This window comes from Meleagris gallopavo, chromosome 20, assembly GCF_000146605.3.
Source record: "Meleagris gallopavo isolate NT-WF06-2002-E0010 breed Aviagen turkey brand Nicholas breeding stock chromosome 20, Turkey_5.1, whole genome shotgun sequence".
NCBI lineage: Eukaryota > Metazoa > Chordata > Aves > Galliformes > Phasianidae > Meleagris > Meleagris gallopavo.
Window position 1 is genome coordinate 3,185,833 of NC_015030.2, and position 17,844 is coordinate 3,203,676.

The window sequence follows — 17,844 nt, forward strand, 5'->3', positions numbered from 1 at the left end:
AAAAAAGTCAACAAAACAACCCAGCAGACCAAACAGACAGCCTAAAGCTAGCTTTTAGCTATATGAATAGAACTTACTGCTGAAAGAAACAAAGAAAAACATACTGGATGGTAGAACCTGAGGGCTCATTCTATGCATTGGCAGGGACACTGCAGTAAACTATTATTATTTCTCATGATGCAAACTATTATCAGCACTGATATAATCTCATTTGTGTTATATGTTTAATCTTCATGAACATTGAATATGACTAAGCTCTATTTCCATGCATGAAATCAACTTTAATTATTATAATTGTATGGTGATGGTGTTTACCCCTCACATACACTATATACCATATAAATGTATTTTATTAATCTATTAGCAGATTGGGGTCATGGCAGAAAGTCAAAATTCATAAACACACTTTAAATGACAATATGCTAGGAGGTATGGACGACATCTACTACTACTTGTCCAGTTTCCTTCAGTCAAATAGCACACAAAACGTGCTTTAAGTAGCATGCACCATATGCAGAAAAATCAGTTCCTGGATATGAACATAATTAGACTTTATGAACTTACCTATCCCAGTGGTTAATCTTCATGTTAACTAAATGATCGATCATTGGTTGTGTATACTCAGGAAAGCCAGCAATATACACACTAAAAAGAAAGTTCATATGATAGAGTACAGAATCAATATGTGCATATTTTAATACAAGCTGCTTCAAAGATAAAAAAATCCTCCAGTTTTAAGGCAATAAAACAATTGTTTAATCATGCTTTATCCCAGATGTGATGCAGCTAAATGAAATAATGCAATTATAATTGCTTTATCAGCATTGTCAAATATTTAAATCACTTTTGCAAAAGTTTTTCACATTCTCTTTAAAAGCACTACACCAACAGAAAGCCTGACAGCAATGAAAAGCAAAAATAAATACACAGTTCCCATTGCTACATTTCAGAAAATTCAGAAGTGTTTATTAACATCCATAATAATTTTACATTGGAAAAATGTGTGCTGAGACATAAGCCAAAGGACACAGTAAAATTAAATTATAGAAATGTGTTTTATCTTCCTAAATACCATGATTTAAAATTGAGTAACAGTTTTCAATTTGTTCTCTTTAAAAATCAAAGATGCAAAAAGTTAATTATGACAAGAAATACTAAAGGTGCAAAGCGAAGACCTAAAGATGTGAAGGAATGCCAGAAGGGATTAGCTAGGCAGCCAGTGGAACTATCTGACTTCACAGCCAACTAACTTTTCAATCTTCAGAAGCATCAGCTATCGAAAGCTAAGGTCAACAGAAGTGAACTGTCTTCTCATTACATCTGATGTAATTTCAATAGTCTTGGAAAGCTGAACAATCAGTAGAATGTGTTTGAGTCAAGATGGCATGCACAAAAGGACAAAATTAAGGACATATGAATTACCCTAATTTCACCTTTCTATTTTTTGTGTGATTAACTTTGCAACTTTAACAGTGTTTCAGAAATAGATGTGTAATTAGAAAGAAAAGTAAAAACTAAATATTGTTGCATGTTAATGCACTAATATCTATGTAATTCATGAGAAGAACAGTAATCCTTAAATCCACAGCACAGACCACCTGAGCCACACAGCACAGAAGAACCACCTCTGGAAGGAGGTCAGACACAACCTGCCAGCTCACTGACCAGCTGCTGCCAGTAGAGAAGTGGCCAGACTCATTGCTCTTGTCATTTTGTTAAGATTTTTGCATTCCTTTCTATTTAGGAACTTACCTATCCCAGCGGTTAATCTTCATGTTAACCAAACGATTCCTTAACTCTACTTTAACACAGCCCAGAACTGCAGAAATCACAGCCTCTTTAATCCCAGTTCATACAAAATAGGAGTAGGTTTCCTCTACCTTCATCCCCATTAACAGAATAACAGATTTGAGCTGTAGGTTCCAAAGAACATCTGGTAAAGTCTCCAAAGGACAACTGGTATGAAAACTTAAGTAAAAATACATAGATTTTGAAGGATATAAGCAACACACACACACACACACACACACACACAGTCCACATATCTAAAAAAACCATATCTGATACAGACTATCACTTATTATCAAAAAATACTCTACTATAGAAACTGGCATGGATTTATCAAGCCTTCATAGCTCCAAGTAGATTCACTAGCACTGACTTTCACAGCTGCATGGTTTCCTTTCACACAGCGGCATCATATTGGCACGCACAGTGTCTCAGGATTGGTTTTTATATGGGTCAGGGAGAGACAGCTGAAGATTCTAGATGTGGAATATGAATCTCAACTAGTTTTTTCCAACTACATAAACAATGCCACCACCTAAAGGCATACTGATCAGAAAGGTCCATTTTTTCCTACCACATCATAAGGATACTTGTTTTCTGTGCAGCCAAATACTTGCTTACGTGCTTTTGCTTTGATGTTAACTCAGACAAAAATAAGGAAATAATTAAGTATTGACCCAAGCAATTATATCCTGTCCGAAAAGCAACACGGGGAAGATGTTAGCAAGTAATGTAATGGATAAGATGATAAATAATTTACAAAGAGCTTGATTAACAACACTAGACGTGGTCTCAAAGAACCATGCTATGAACTGCACACTCCTACAGAAACCCTGCAAATCACAACAGAGCAGTGAGCACGTGAGACAAAAGTTAACAAACATGCTCTGAAGAAGGTAGGGCCAACAGAACGTTCAAACTAAAGTTATAAAAGAGAGTAAATAAAAACAGCGTGTGCCAATTCTGCACATTTTCTATTTTTTTTTTTTTTTACTTGTATAGAAAGCCAGACTTGCAGAAGCCCCATTGGCACACACTGAGCCCTGCATGCACCCAGCCCAACTCGGCAGGCAGGAGAACTGGGAAGCGTGTGGGAGGAGGGTGTGGAGCATGGAAGGAAAGACAGTAGGTAAAAGGTGAAGACGGGCACACACCAGAGTGATTATCCACAAAAAGGACAAAATGGAGGTGGATAAATCAATTAAAAAATAGTCAAGGAGGCAGAGAGGCATTCAGTGCCAATTATCTTTAAAATAAAAAGTGTTCATGAGAAGCTACGAAGCTAAAAAGGAAGCAGAAGGCACCACATCCTTCTTTGCTATTTCTATTCCCAAAGCACCAAGTCTCTTCAAACCTTTTGAACCTATTGGCTTCTACGAGCAACACACAGCCCCACAGGGCCATGTATCTTACCTATCTCAGAATAGCCTGAATCACCTTCTGTATGCACCCACCTCTCTGCACTGCCCACAGAGAGTCCAGACAGCCGGGCTAGACTGTCTGTCTTAGGCAGACACCTGAAGGTAGGACCCAGCCCTCAGCCTTTTTCATCTTCTCGTGAGGAAGTGCAATCTTTGGTTCATTCAGTCATCCTGTGCACACAGCTTGCACCCCAAGTCCCCTTACTTCAGCTTTCCTGTATTTGCAGAAAGCTGACCAGAATAGCACACAGCATTCCACGACAAGCCACTGATTTATAACCACACCACACCACTGCTGGCACTTTCCACTGCGCTCTTTGCATCCTCCACACTGCAGTTTGAGTTCCAAAGCGGCTTAGAGTTTCAGTGCACTACCTAGGAGTAATGTAAGCATATTTGAATTAAGGTTCTATGCAGAGAAAGCAAATTCAACGACTTGTGCAAAGTTGTTTTTTTTTCTAAATGGACATAAGTTTGTTGTTGTACCCATGCTGGAGTCTTATCTGCAATTGTAACAGCCATTATTTTGCTGCAACTCTTCAGAATCCCCTGATCTTCCCTAGTCTTTATGTGCCCAGATAGTTTGGTGATGCCAATAAATATTGCCTCTTGCCTGGTTCCTTCATTTTCCCTCTATAAACAGATCATGTAGACAAGTTGCAGAAACATCACAGTCACATTTTCACCATGTCTTAGGCATAATTAGCAGTTTGATGCAGAAAATAGAACAATCAGAATTCCATTTATTAAAAAATAATAACAGATACAATACTCAGTAAGGTCAAGCAGTCAGACAAGTATTTCATTAACTTACCTTATAGACAGGTAACAGTTAACTCTGTTACCAACAGCAAAATAATCAGCTGCAGTTAAAATGTCTATGCCATGTGGAAAAGTGCCCTACAGACATTGCACGGAAGAGGGGACAAAAAGAAGAGAATATTAAAAAATAGAAAGTATTTCTGAATATGCAGCACATTGAAAATTATTTCCCACTACTGTCCAAGTTCTGGAAAATACATTTTAATTTCTAATTTTAGTGATATCACTTAAATCACTTGTACTGAAGATATAAAGGATATCAAACAGTAGAATGTCTCACTGCCCTTCTAAGCCAATGATAAGCAAAGCAAACAGCAGCACGTAACAAACTGTGCAATAGCAACTGAACACCTCCAACTCAAAGCCACATAGCTTTGGTGAATGCAGTGTATGTGCACAAAAATGATCTCTCTAATGTTTAGATAAACATAAACACCTTTTTGAATTATGTGAGGGAACACACTTCTGAGAGTGTTATGGAGCATAGGTGGAGAGAGTAAGCACCAAAAAATAATATCCACTGCAAGGAAAATAAATGGAAGTTCAGTTACTTTTGTTTCTCACAAATATGCATATGCTTTATGAGTTATTTGTTAATGAATTAGAAATAGATTGGTTTTTTAAAATAAAAACTTGGGTTCCTCGCAAAGCCCAACATATTGAGTCCTACAGAAGAATGATGCTTCTGACATCACTGCTGAAAAAGCTAATATTAGAGAATTAATCATCATTCTGACATCGCCCAAAATGTGCCTTTTTAAAATATAAACAATATAGTGTCAGATATTCAGCATTTTGATTGGTTATGACTGATTTAATATGGTATTATGCAGTATGGCTGTGCCTTGGGATGGAGAAGGCAGAACAGCCTTCACAAGCCATAATTAAATGCAAATGGAAAACAGCCAACTGAAAGGAACTACGCTCATTTACAAAAGAGACAATCATATGATATTTAAGCAATAAGACTATGTGGAAGTACAGGTTCTGGATATGATACACTTTTGTTTGTTTACAGTTCACTCTTCCCTTCCACATGAGGTTGCAGCCATGCAAAAATAGTAGAAAATATCTTTAGATCTAAGCCTGAATAATTAAAGAAGCATATATTGCAAGCAGTGGGAAGCTGTCAGTTACTGCAGAGGCCTTTTTTTGGGAAACATACCACAACTGTCCAAAAAACCAAGGCCTATAATCTGACTGAAGCAAGGGTAGACAGAATATTTATGGCTTATTCCAGACACCACCTGAAAGACCTGGTAACTCCAAGATTAAACAGATGCATTCTCCATAAGCCTAATGAAACGCTGATTAGAGAGAAAAAAGGAGACATGAGAAGTATGATGTGTAGCCAAAAAAATGCCATACAAGGAAAGATGTGCAACATATGTTGCACATAAGGAAAAGCACAGCTAAACAATTTCCATTCTAGCTGCTAGCTGAATCCTGCTCTTTGTAACTGTAAGTGTGCCAGTTTGGTGCTGCCACAGCACAAGTCAAAGTGCCACAGTGCATGTCTGAGAGGTAGTGAAATTGCTAAAACTGAGTTCAAGAGTACTGAGGTCATAACTTCAGAGAAAATGCCAATAGTTTCTATTCTGCCAAAATACTCAAAACTTTGTTCTCCAATGCATAAGTTTGTCTTCTCAGATGCATGTACATGTATCAAGATTTATACTAGAAAAATCTGAATTTTTCAGAGTTCTCCCTTACATTAAATTACACGTTATATGTGTGTATGTGTACACATTATATGTGTAATTTATAAGGCTTATTTTTCTGTGGCCATAAGAGCAACTTCTCAGATTCAGAACACGTGGCATTGCAAAGGTGAAGCAGGCAGTAACCAGGAAGCAAGTGAGGTCAACTTTTTTTCTCCACCTATTTAGCACCAGCACTGTTACTTCAGATGGAGAACAAGTTTTAGCTTCTTCCAATTCAGAGAAAAGGTGACTCTTTCAACACATTACATCCAGGAGAAGTACCATAGAGGGTGTATCCACTGATGAAGTAATTCTTTTCCTAGGCAGTAAGGAATAGTTCAGTCAATAAAACTTCTGAACTTCTACAGGAACCAGCTGGGAGACTGACTCTGCTCTTCATGCCATGGCAAAACCTATTACCCTACTACAAACTCCTCCTTAATATTTCAAAATATTTACTAAATTTGCTGAGTATTCCATCAGTACTAAAAATGCGAATAACTCAACCAACCAGTGTCACTAATTTTTGGTTGTAAACTAACTTAGACTGAACTCCACCTGCTAAGCAATAAGAAAAAAAACTCTAAAAACTGTTCCTACATGAAAGCATTTCTAAACCTACAGCACTAGGAGCCCTGTCTCACCTGGAACTGCAGGCACAGTAAGGTGTTTACTTCATTCAGTGCCTCATGATGTGGAATGAGTAGGAGTTGCTTTGTAATGACTAACCCTAACCTCTCCAGAGGAGTAACTATAGACTATAGAGAGGAAGCAAGTTGGCTCCTACTTATCACAGACCTAGTTGGGTCAGGTCATCAAAAATACTCACCCTCTTCCTGCTGGTCTCGCACCCTTTCTCTGCTATTAACCTAATTCTATCTAGAAACGCATATAGTACTTCAGGACACACTGCTTAATAACCATAGCTTTAAAGGAATGATATGCTGGCTCATAACAGAGATCTTCAGGAATTATATCCGGGAAAGCTAGGCACAGCATTTCAACAAAGATCCCTTACAGAACGGCTTACAGAAGAAAAAAATTGCTTGAATCATGCTCTAAACTCTGCATGCCTTGCTATGTCAGAAGAATTCATGAAATGAACCATTTTGACCCTATTTTCCTCTATATTGTATTTTAAGCTTTGTTAATTCCTGATGAGAAATGAGAAAACTGACATTGGAGTACTTATCCTATTTGTTTCTCCAGCAAGGTTGCAAATCAAAGTTGTTCGTGCCTTTTAGCTACTTAAACACAGCTGTGTAACACAGGAACATGCCACAGTACTTTTTTCAGCAATCTTAAGTACTCCCAAAATTAACAGATTTCTCAAGAACTTTGTGTTGTTGTGACATCCTTGTGTTGAAGACTCTCAAACCTAGTTTGTTGTTACACCACCAAACCATAGCAAAGACTGTGAAGCACACCTCAGCTATTCCATATCTGGAAACAGCCAATGGAACAAAAGAATTATCAAAACTTGTGCTTTTCCTGCTTTAAGAGCACTGCAGTTTACAAGGTGTAGAATGGCTATTTGTGCTGATTTATTTTTCCAAATGAGTTCTAATAACCAGAAAACTCATTTTCTTCCAAAACCAGAACACTAAAAATAAAACCCACATCTCAGGAGAACCTCCACAAGAGCCTGTTTTCTGACAGAGAAAATAAATATTTTGTAACATTCTTCTACTCCACTTCGCTGAAGCCATGGTTTAATTCTGATTTGAGGTACTACACATTCACAGTAATCTCCAGGACACACCAATGAATGAAGATGCAGGGAAGTTACCGTACCTGTCTCCCAACATTCTCCTGGAAGGCAGCCTAAGGAACAGAGAACAAACACCAAAACGAGTCAGGTTTGCTTTTTGATAAACACCAGATGATGAATTCAAAACACACAACAATATAAATGACCCATGGCTTTTCTTTTTCAAATAAAGTAAGCTTTGTTAATAGAACAAGCCCACAGGGCTTTTTTGTTTCAGCGTCTCTCTGTTTCTGTGTTCTTAAAGTCATATGTTGCACGACAGCAGTTTAAGAACACAACTTTATTAAACCAGTTACACCCACAGAGTACTTTTGAGCACTGACACAAGGCTTCACACTGGAACTGAAAGTCAATTCCTGAAGACAACAGAAATTGAGGCGGCTCTCATTTGTCCAACTGCTTCAGCATCACTGGATTATAGTAGGCAGTGTGATTCTTGGTCAATCAATACTTTAGGCAAATAATATTAAGAACACAACACTTACTGGAAAAACATAGTGCAAAACTATGTTGAAACACTGATGTTCCAAAATCTGAAGGCAAGATTTCTGGGCATTTGTTGTGCTTTGCACTGAAGAAACTCAAAATATCACCAATTTCAGTATGACTGTCAAATTAATATCTCTACATGTACCACATATAGAATAAAATCTATTCTATACTCCATTAACCCCTACTAGCCCTTGAAATTTCACTCCTAAAAAAGCCTGCATTTTTCCTCAAAAGGATATGCAATCACAAGTAGAAGAAAAACGTATCTCAATTCTAACTCCTTTCAGAGAGAAGATACCATTATTGAACACTTTTCTTTTTGCAATGTCACTTTCTCTACAAACAGTCTCCAGGATGGGACTGCATTTGCACCTGACAGATGTATTTCATATGCAGGAGTACGCTGAAGTCCCAATTTTTTCTGAAAACGCCACAAGAAATTTGTCAAACGAGAGCTTCCCTATTTCCTACATGAATATGATACACATGGTAATCCACCTGTAAAAACAAAAGGCTAAGCTCACAAGATATCTTATTTTACATATGGAGCAAGCACCCAGAATACAGTGAAGCAAGGCCTCACGAAGCCAGTCTCCCACTGTACTTCTGAGGTTAGGTCTGTTTAGGATAATGACTGCAGTTCCTGCAGACCTGCCCAGGCTAGTTGAACTGCTGCTCACAGCACATCCATTGCAGGACAGCCAGCCAGGCCAGCTCTCAGCAGCTTCCCCTCCTCCTAGGCAAGTTCTGGAGCCCACCTTTATCTGTGCAGCAGTGCCCTGAGCTAGCTGCTGTAGGATTCCCCCAGGTAGCACTGCAGGGGCTGTCCTCTGTATCTGCAGATACACCCTTGGGCAGCACATAAGGCAGCCTTCCAGAACCGGAACGTAAGCTGCAGCAATTCCCCAGACTTCCTCATTATTGTATTCTGTAGCCCAGTTTCTGATGCCTTCCCCCCCCCCACTCCTTACCCTTCCACTAACTTACGCCCACAGACAGGATTTCCAAGGACAACCTTTCAAGTCATCCTTCATCATTTATTCCTTTTTGCATATGCTTCAGATCCCCACTTAAACTACACAGACCCTTTTACTCAGTACTGGAAGGTTTCAGCAAGGATGATGCACCATACCCAAGAGTTTAATTGCTTCATTACGATTTCTTTAAAATACCTACAGACAGGTAGATACATACAGGTGCATTACTGACATGAACTGCATAAAGACTTTCTTTTGGTTAAGATCAAAAAAGAAAATAGTTCTGGCTTCAGAACAGTAAACGTTTTATTCTACTTGCAGTATATCCCAGCACTAAAAAACTGTGGCAAAATCATTGGAAAAAGCTGTATGGGGGCCTATGGACAATAGAGAAACAGAACAGCTACTATACAAAATGTTTTCACAAAGTTTTTTTTTTACTTAATACTGGAATTAAAGAATTTCAGCATTGTATCACCATTTCATTTTCTAACTCATTTAGAAAGATGATCATGAAGGTGAAGATCCAGGTACAGAAGTATGGCAGAAGTGGTAAGGATTCATCTGATGTATTTTCAACATCTAATTTACTCATTAATTTATACCCAATTGAATAGTTTCTCTATTAAAAAAACATAGATCTTTAACCACTACTTACAAAGGCAGTTGTTAGCTCTGCCTTATCGTAAATATTTATCAATTTCATTTTAATAGCTTTTGAGGAAAGTGCCCAGTTTGCCTTGAAATGTTGTTTTTAAGTACTAAAACATTCTCTAAGCCGCGATTTTAAAGAGAATCAACCAAGCAGAAGGAAAGAAAACCCCTTCTTGAACATGTCAGTGCAGAACGAAGCCTTATCCAAGGTCTCTTATTCATGCCATCATTCTTTATAATGATTATTCATATGGAAGAGTTGCAAAAGTCAGCTCAGAATGTTTTCAGAGCTTCAAAAGAATAGTCAGAGCAGTCTTGTTTTATTCTCCCTAACCTCAGGGTTCAAAATATCTCTATATGCTATTTTGTTTATTGGTGCTCCACGTTATAATACGTTGCATATTGTAATAAATGGAAAATCTAGTAAAACATGTTTATTTAAATGTGTATTTAACTATGCAGTGACTGGGAACAATTAGCACTCCTAGGTATTTTTCTTCAAAATTGTAGCAATGCCTGGAAAACACAGAATACTGCCTTGCCTGACTTTCTGACATTTTTCAATACTTCCACAACTATCCATCAAAACAATTCCAAATTCTGACTAGCTTTGAATCTGAATGTACTAATGAAAAAGAAACCAAGAAACCCTTTTTTTGATTGCAGATACTCAAATAGCAGGGTTCTTGATAGCCTGGTTTAAACCAGAAGAAGAAGGTGACACGGAAACATTTGTGTTATACTCTGTACTCACTTGAAATACAGAAGAAGATTCTATTATTTGCATTCTTAATGGTTTCTATAGTTTTCAGTTAAGCTGCTTTTGATTTTCTCTAAGGATTTTATTTGAATAAACTGACTTAAATAGCAGCAAATGGTAAACTGTACAGTTCCTATAGCAGGAGCTGAAGTCTGAGGGAGAAGCAGCTCGAGTTATCTGTCCCCCACATTATGCAAAGAATGTGATACAGTGCTCAGCAATCTGCAGCGCCTTAGCTTCCATTCTCTGCTTTACACCTATTTGGACAAGGTGCTTTGTGGAGCAGCTGACTCACTTCACCAGCAGTTATGCTGCAGCTTCATTCAATGGCTTAAACCATCATGCAGAGGTGTGGCTACAAAAATACGGATGCTGTCCAGGGAAACCCTCCTTTTTTATTTATTTTTTTTAAGGCATTCACAGGGAAGTTTGTTCTTGCAGACACCTGGTGCTTGGACAGGCACGTTTGGCCCTGTGTTTGCTTCACAGGAACAGCTGTTAGTACAGTCATAAGGTTCTTTTTTTCATTTTGCACAATAATTTCTCTTTAACTGTTGAAGCAGGCAACTTTTTTTTTCTTTTTACTTTTATTTACAAGAAAAGAAATGCAATGTGTATAACACACTGACTGAGATCTTCAAAAATAAGATGCTCCTCCTTTCTTCCCTAAACTTATAACCTATCTCCTCACAAATTCCCTTCTCTTAAGAATCGTGCTATTTTTTTTAATTTTATTTTATTTTTATTTTATTTTTTTTTTTTCATTTCTCAACAGCATTAACTACTTTTTACAAAAAATTCACAGAATAAACTTTGGTGTGAGCCCTATTAAGCAGGGAGCAATCTCTGCCTAACAGAAGTTCTTTCTTTAAAAAATTCCCAGACCTATGAAAGGAGTTTGAAAGAGAAATATTATCCTAGAGTTCTTCAGCTTACTCCAACTATTGAGTAATGTGGATGAACAAGCAGAAAAAAGTATCTTCATACAGCTTACCATCTTGGTGACCTCCTTATGATACAGGAGCTGCATATTACAAACCCTTTTTGTCTTTTATACTCTGACTAGAAAATGCCAAGTAGCTCTTAGATATTTCATCTTATCCAACATGACCACAGCACAGCAGACTGTGAATCGTTGCCTTAAATCAAGATACACAACCGTGGATTTTTTCATTTAAAATCTAAATTCACACCATATTTCTTAAGGATTCAAAAAGCATTTTTTTTTTGCTCACATATATTTTACTTATAACTGGAGTCTCAGGTGAATACACAGAGCTACAGATCACGAAATCAAAGAACCACACACAAAAATCCCAACCAACCAGAAACACGTAAGTTAGAACTTGGTAACTTACAGAAGCAGCTCTTCTGCAGTTAACATCGCGGTCAAACACTGCAGCAATAACCAATGCACTGAGGAAATAAATATTGATTGTAAGTACCAAAAATATAAGAAGAGTTGTGCAATGCCATCATTTCAACACTTAACCATCCAAGCAGAACACTCACAATTTTTGTTATGGAGCTTATTTCTTACAAATACACATATCTAAGCTGTAATTTGGGCTGAAATAACCATGCACATTCTAGTTTCCATAGCTTGCTGTGGACTTTCCAGTTTGTGTTCTACCAAAGCAGAACAGCTTTTAAGCAGTATGCAAATACACATAACTTCATAGGAAGTTTTATATTTTAAATCTAGCAAGAGTCTAAAAGTTGGACATATTGAACAACTCAAGTAAGACTCACTGCAATTTTAACTTAAACTTGGAAATACAATTTCTCAATATCCAAATACACAGTAAGTCTTATGTAAGGCTTAAGCAAAACTAGAAGTTAAACAACAGAAACTTTTGTCTATCTGTACAATCATGACCACATGCTTTAAGTACCACAAAACAATACGCAAATAAAATAGTGACACTTCAAAATAAATTGCAAAAAAAAAGTTTAAGGGTGACTTGCAGATACAGAAATGTGATTGTACAGAATTATTTATTTGTGCATTAAGTCTGGTATTCCTTCACAGCTCAATTGCTTTTACCTCAAGAGAACTGCTTTTAAAAAGGTGCCACAGAACAGAAGAGAGAATACGTCCCAAGACAAGAAGTCTGCAGCCTTAGAAATCCACCTCCAGCATTCAATTAGCTCCAGTGACAAATAAACATCACTTCAGGAGGATCATTTAAGCAGAAAATTATTCCTTTCAAACCCTGAAACTCTTCATTACAGTACTTACTGTCTCCAGGCAAAACAGGAAATAAATACCGGCTGAAAAGTAATTCCAAATAGCTTTGTCTTAGCATAAAGATATTAATTAAAGTGATAATATCAAGCTTCCCTGGGTAATGGCTATCTGTTTCCTACAGTGTTGAAAACTGTGTTGTTAAAATTCACTGAAATGCATAAACTGAATGTAGAGGGGCAGCATCGATTATCTCCATTAAGGAAAACAAGAGACTGAAAGCAAGAACGAAATGGAAAATAAACCCCAATGAATTCAATATTTTACTACAGAGGCGAAAAAATTATTCTAAAGACAGTCAGCGCTTTCCTATTGCTATCTGTGTGAGCATCTCCTCTCCTGCCACAGAGCCATTGTGCAACTAGGAGGCAAAAGGAGGTCTTTCTGTGACTGGAAGAGCAAATGTTTATGACGCATTCCATCAGGAAGAAGCTTGCATGGCTAACTGTTGAAAGAGGGCTGGGTCAAACGTCATCTTCTTATGTCTGCTGATTTTCTACCCTAGCATACAGAAAACTTCACAATCCTTCAGAAGAGAACATTTCAGAAGGATATGCTTTTAATTACAGAAGAGAACATTCAAAATGAAAGAACTAGTTGGGAATAATCCTGGAAAGCAAAAAGAAGCCAATTTCTGTCTGAGGTTTTCAATTATTTGGGCTATATGATAAAACATCATTTTGTCTGTTGTGCAACGTTTCCATATTGTATTCTGAGAAGACAAACACGAAAATCTCATCAGGCCACAAAGATGAGACTGCAGAGTGCTGCCTTTAGTATGTCAGAGGCACCATAAGTTAAGTGTTGCAGAGAATTTCAGAAGAGCTTTGCTATCTCATACCAAATTTCTTCTAAGTCATTATTTTGTCTCTGACTGGGGCCAAAAGAGACACTTCGAGGCAAACGTAAGGAAATATGTATTAGATATTAACATATTAATTTTATACAAGTTATGTAAGTCTTTCCAAACAACAAATGCTAAAAGGAGAACCAATAGCACTCCTTACATTTTGCATTTAGACTTAAAATCTGGTTCACTACATAAACTGGAAAACAGTTTCAGGTTATTATACACAACACGAGTTTCTGACCAATATTTCTGCTCATAATTAAACTGTACTTTTTATTTTTTTCTTCTACTTCTGTTATAATCATAAATCATACTGCAGTCATTGTATCCAAGTATACCAAGCTTATCAAACTGCATGAATAGTAGTTTCGAGCTAAATCATATTTTAAAATGCAGCCACAGTCTGCTGTAACACACGGATTAGCAAGGAGAGCAACGTGGCTGAGATGAAACATGTTAAAGGCGTCTTCACCTGTCTGCACTGTCGTGGGAGTTTATGTGATACTCCACCAGGATTTCCTAACATAAAGAAACTGTTTATGTCAAACAAAGTGGGATTTTTTTTTAAGCTAGGTAGAGAGTCATGTCTTGACTTGTCTGAAGCGTACCACACCTGACTGCTAACAGGTAGGGCAAAGCACGGTTTTGCATCTTGCAGTCTCTATGAAACGCTTTTGTAGTTCTCTGGGATATATTTAGCCTGTAAGCACAACGAGCAGCTGCTGAGGGTACAATAAGAACACAAAAGGATTTTTAAAAGCAAGTTGCAGCTCTGTCAGTCGATTGATAATCCTTGCTTTTTTCCCCTGGTCCTTTCCCTGTCTCCAGTCACTCAGCTGGCTGCAAGGAAGCGACCAGCACTCAGAGCACACAACCAGCACAGCGCTGATCTCATTTCCTCCCCACAAGAAAGAATCAGAGAGCAGAGGGCAGCGAGGAGATGGACATCAGAACACAAATCTCAGGTTACCCTCTGCTCTGAGTACCGGATGTACCAGAAAATCCATCTGATTTGCTTTATCACCTGTAGCAGGTACGCTATTTCAGTCACAAGCAGAAGTTTATACTACTGCTAACCTCTGAGAATACACTATTATTCAAACATACCACCCTGAAGCTGTGGGAAGCAAGAAAAATAAACTCTCAAACCTCTTGCCAACTTGGCACAAAAACAAAATTTCCTTCCTGAACCCAAAAAAGGGAAAAGACTGACTCCCTTCCTTACTACAACATTAGAGGAGGGGAAAGCATAACAATCATCACAAGCTAAATGGTTTTGAACAATCTCAGCCAGTTAAAAAAAAAAAAAGGAGGCAAGAGCAGAATGGGAAAGGAGCCTGCTGAGAGCTGCTGTGGCAGACAGCCCTCTTCACACCGTGCCAGTACCCCAGCTGGGGCTATCTGCTGAACTGAGTGACGAAAGCAGATCTAGGCTCAATTAGTTTTTCTTGTGCTAGATGTTGTTTTGTTGCTTGCTTGTTTTTTCAAAACTAGAGCAGCTATCCCATTCACTTTATCACCTTGCAGCTGCGCTAAGCTCAACTGCAGGAGCATCAGAGGTGAAGAAGCAGAAGTGGCTGCTTCCGCCAGGATTACGTGCAGAGCTATATTGGTGCCGTGGACAAGACAGGTATTTCAGTTCATCAAACGAATTTGCTCAGGAAAAATGTATCATATGGGATCTGTCCCATATTCAGCCTCACCTAGTGGTTGGCAACCTAACCCATGGCAAAGGGTTGGGGCTCAGTGATCTTTAAAGTCCCTTCCAACCTAAGCCATTCTGTGATGCTATGACTAGTAGGGGAGAAGGCCCTTCAGACCAGTCTCAGGTTTAACACCTGCTTAGAGAGGCAAAGAGAAGAGCTGAAGGACAAATACAGTAACCAGTGCCACTCTCGCAGTTTCTCTTGCTGAACAGAGCCACAGAGATAAACAAGTTGGCATCTTCAGTGTGTTAATTACTTCAATCCCAAAGTTCTGGGGTAAAAAGATGTAGAAAGAAACAACAAAGAAAATGCTTAGGAATTGCACATTACAATGCTGTTTAGAAAAAGGCATCTGATGCCCCTGCAGGAAATAAGTTTACAGAAGTGCAAGACACATAGGCACACAACTCTCCTCTGAAGGCAACATTCAAATACATGAAAGAAAAACCTATTCTCAATATTTCATCATGATACAAGATGTAGCTCAAAGCAATGCTTCAGATTTCCCCAGTTCTGCAGGACAATCTTGCCCTGGAGCAAGCTACATCATCTATCCGTAGCCACACCTTCCTTCTTTCCTTCTTCAAAAACAACGCACCACCGCAGGGAAGGCAAAGCTGCCTGCACTCCTACATTGCACATTGCACACACCGCTTTTATCTGTATTCTGCTGAGCAGAGCAAAACAATTACATCTTTTTAAATAATGACCAGTTTATCAATCACCTAAGCCATCAAGTGTTAAATAAAACTACATTCTGACTATGCAGTAGTTTCATATAATTATGACAGGTGGCAACAATTTAACTTAAAATTTGTAAGAGAGCAAAAGTGCTTTTTCCTTTTTTTTATGACAGGTAGCAACAATTTAATTTACAATCATAAAATAGAGCAAAAACATATTTTCCCCTTTAGTTTTTGTTTAGATTTTAAACAAAACAGCTCCACTTCACATGCACCTGCCATTTACAGACAGTAATTCCCACACCTAAAGGGACAGGAATCAAATTACCCGTACTTCCAAGTTATTAAATTATGTTCACTTTTTCTCATAGGCAAGCTTAAAAAGGGTGTATGCGTGTGCAGACTGGGAGAGGAAAAAGAATAACAATCAAGCAATGCTTTTATAAAAATACATCTGAATAGCAACTTCAGTGCATGTGTTTCAAAATGTAGTAAGCTGATCCTCACTTCACTTAAAAAGTGAAATTTCATCTACACTGCCAAGAACTTTCTTCTTGTAGTCCTGGAGTTTCAATAGATCAGGAAAAGTTTTAGAAACCAGTTTAACAGGACTTAAAAAAAAAATAATAATAATGTTAAGTGTATCTTGTTGAAGTGTGGATAAAGAAAAACACCAACATGCACAGAAAATAAAAATTCTCAGGCAAGTGTTTTAATAAGTGTTCTCTCTGTATTTTTTTTTCCTTGAGTGGAAGGAAGAAAGCTGATCTATGATCTGTAGCAGTCTACATTTCTAACTTAAGAACAGAACATTCATAAGAAAGCAGAGAAGAAACACCTACCACTGAATAGGATACTTATTTCAAAGTCTCATCACAATTTTATTAAAAAATAGGATTTCTATGCACTTCAAGGTGATTTTTTTCTCTAGTTGAATATTTACTTTCCCTGACTACAGAAAACAATGGCTTTCTATTACACAATCCTATAGCTGACAAGACAAGGAAAAAAAGAAAGCACCACTGAATTGCCAGTGTTTTATTCTGTAACTGCCATACCATGGTCTGAATAGGGCACAGGGCAAGACTTGAGTATTTCAGTATTGGAGTGAGTTTCCTGACAAGATACACTAACATGACATGAAACATGAATCAGATCACTGCTCAGCTATCACACCCACTCAACACCTGGTTACCAGCAGATTTTCTGTGCCCTTACTCTGCTACAACAACCACACAGCCTTTTGAGCTGGGTGCTCCTCCTGAGCAGCCACCTGCTCCTGTTCCAAGCCCTGCATTACCTGGGTTCTTCCAGCAGTGTTAAAGACCATGAGCAAGGGACAAGCTACTCACAATTTCTATCCCCATGACAAAGCAAACAGTTCAGGATCTCAGCTGCACATTTCACCTTTTGAAGGAGGTAGTAAGTCGTCTTTTCAGGTACACAATTTATTGTTTTGTTGTTGCTGTTTTTTTCCTTACGAATCTGATAGTTTGCATTCTCTTTCAGACAGATGTTTTTGCTGTGTAATTCAGCTCACAATGGATATCATGTACTTTATTTCAAGATGCTGAGTTCTGCATTTTTTAAGGGCAGCAACAATTTGCTTGTGGCTAGAAGTATGACTCTTTAAGTAAAAGAGTGACACACCTAAGGCTAGATTGAAAAAAAGAGCTGTATGTAATTATCAGCTTGCTGACACAATAGGTGAAACTGTGTGTCATACTGTATTTGAATATTTTTTTCCACTGTTTCTCTTTGGAGTGGCAAATCTACCTTCAGGACCTGATTGTATTTAGAAAAGGTATGGGCACCATAACTACAAAGCAGAATTTTACCACAGCATTAATACTGGATAAAATATTATGCAGCTTTGTTATAAAACTAAATGTATGTGAATCACAAAACCTTACAACTGAAAATAAGAAATTCTGAACTTCCCTTCTGCACTCCTCCCAGTGTTTCTCTC

General features: G+C 37.9%; 1 protein-coding gene across 1 annotated transcript in view; it reads right to left on the reverse strand.

Annotated features, from left to right (window-relative positions):
* The window catches only part of TBCD (tubulin folding cofactor D), a 108,308-nt gene that overhangs the window by 40,732 nt on the left and 49,732 nt on the right, over positions 1 to 17,844 (reverse strand). The window contains exons 15-18 of the mRNA XM_003211411.3: positions 11,747 to 11,804; positions 7,529 to 7,558; positions 4,024 to 4,109; positions 565 to 645 (exon numbers count right to left, since the gene is read on the reverse strand). Coding sequence (XP_003211459.2) covers positions 565 to 645; positions 4,024 to 4,109; positions 7,529 to 7,558; positions 11,747 to 11,804 — 255 coding nt within the window. The remainder of the gene's footprint in view (positions 1 to 564; positions 646 to 4,023; positions 4,110 to 7,528; positions 7,559 to 11,746; positions 11,805 to 17,844) is intronic.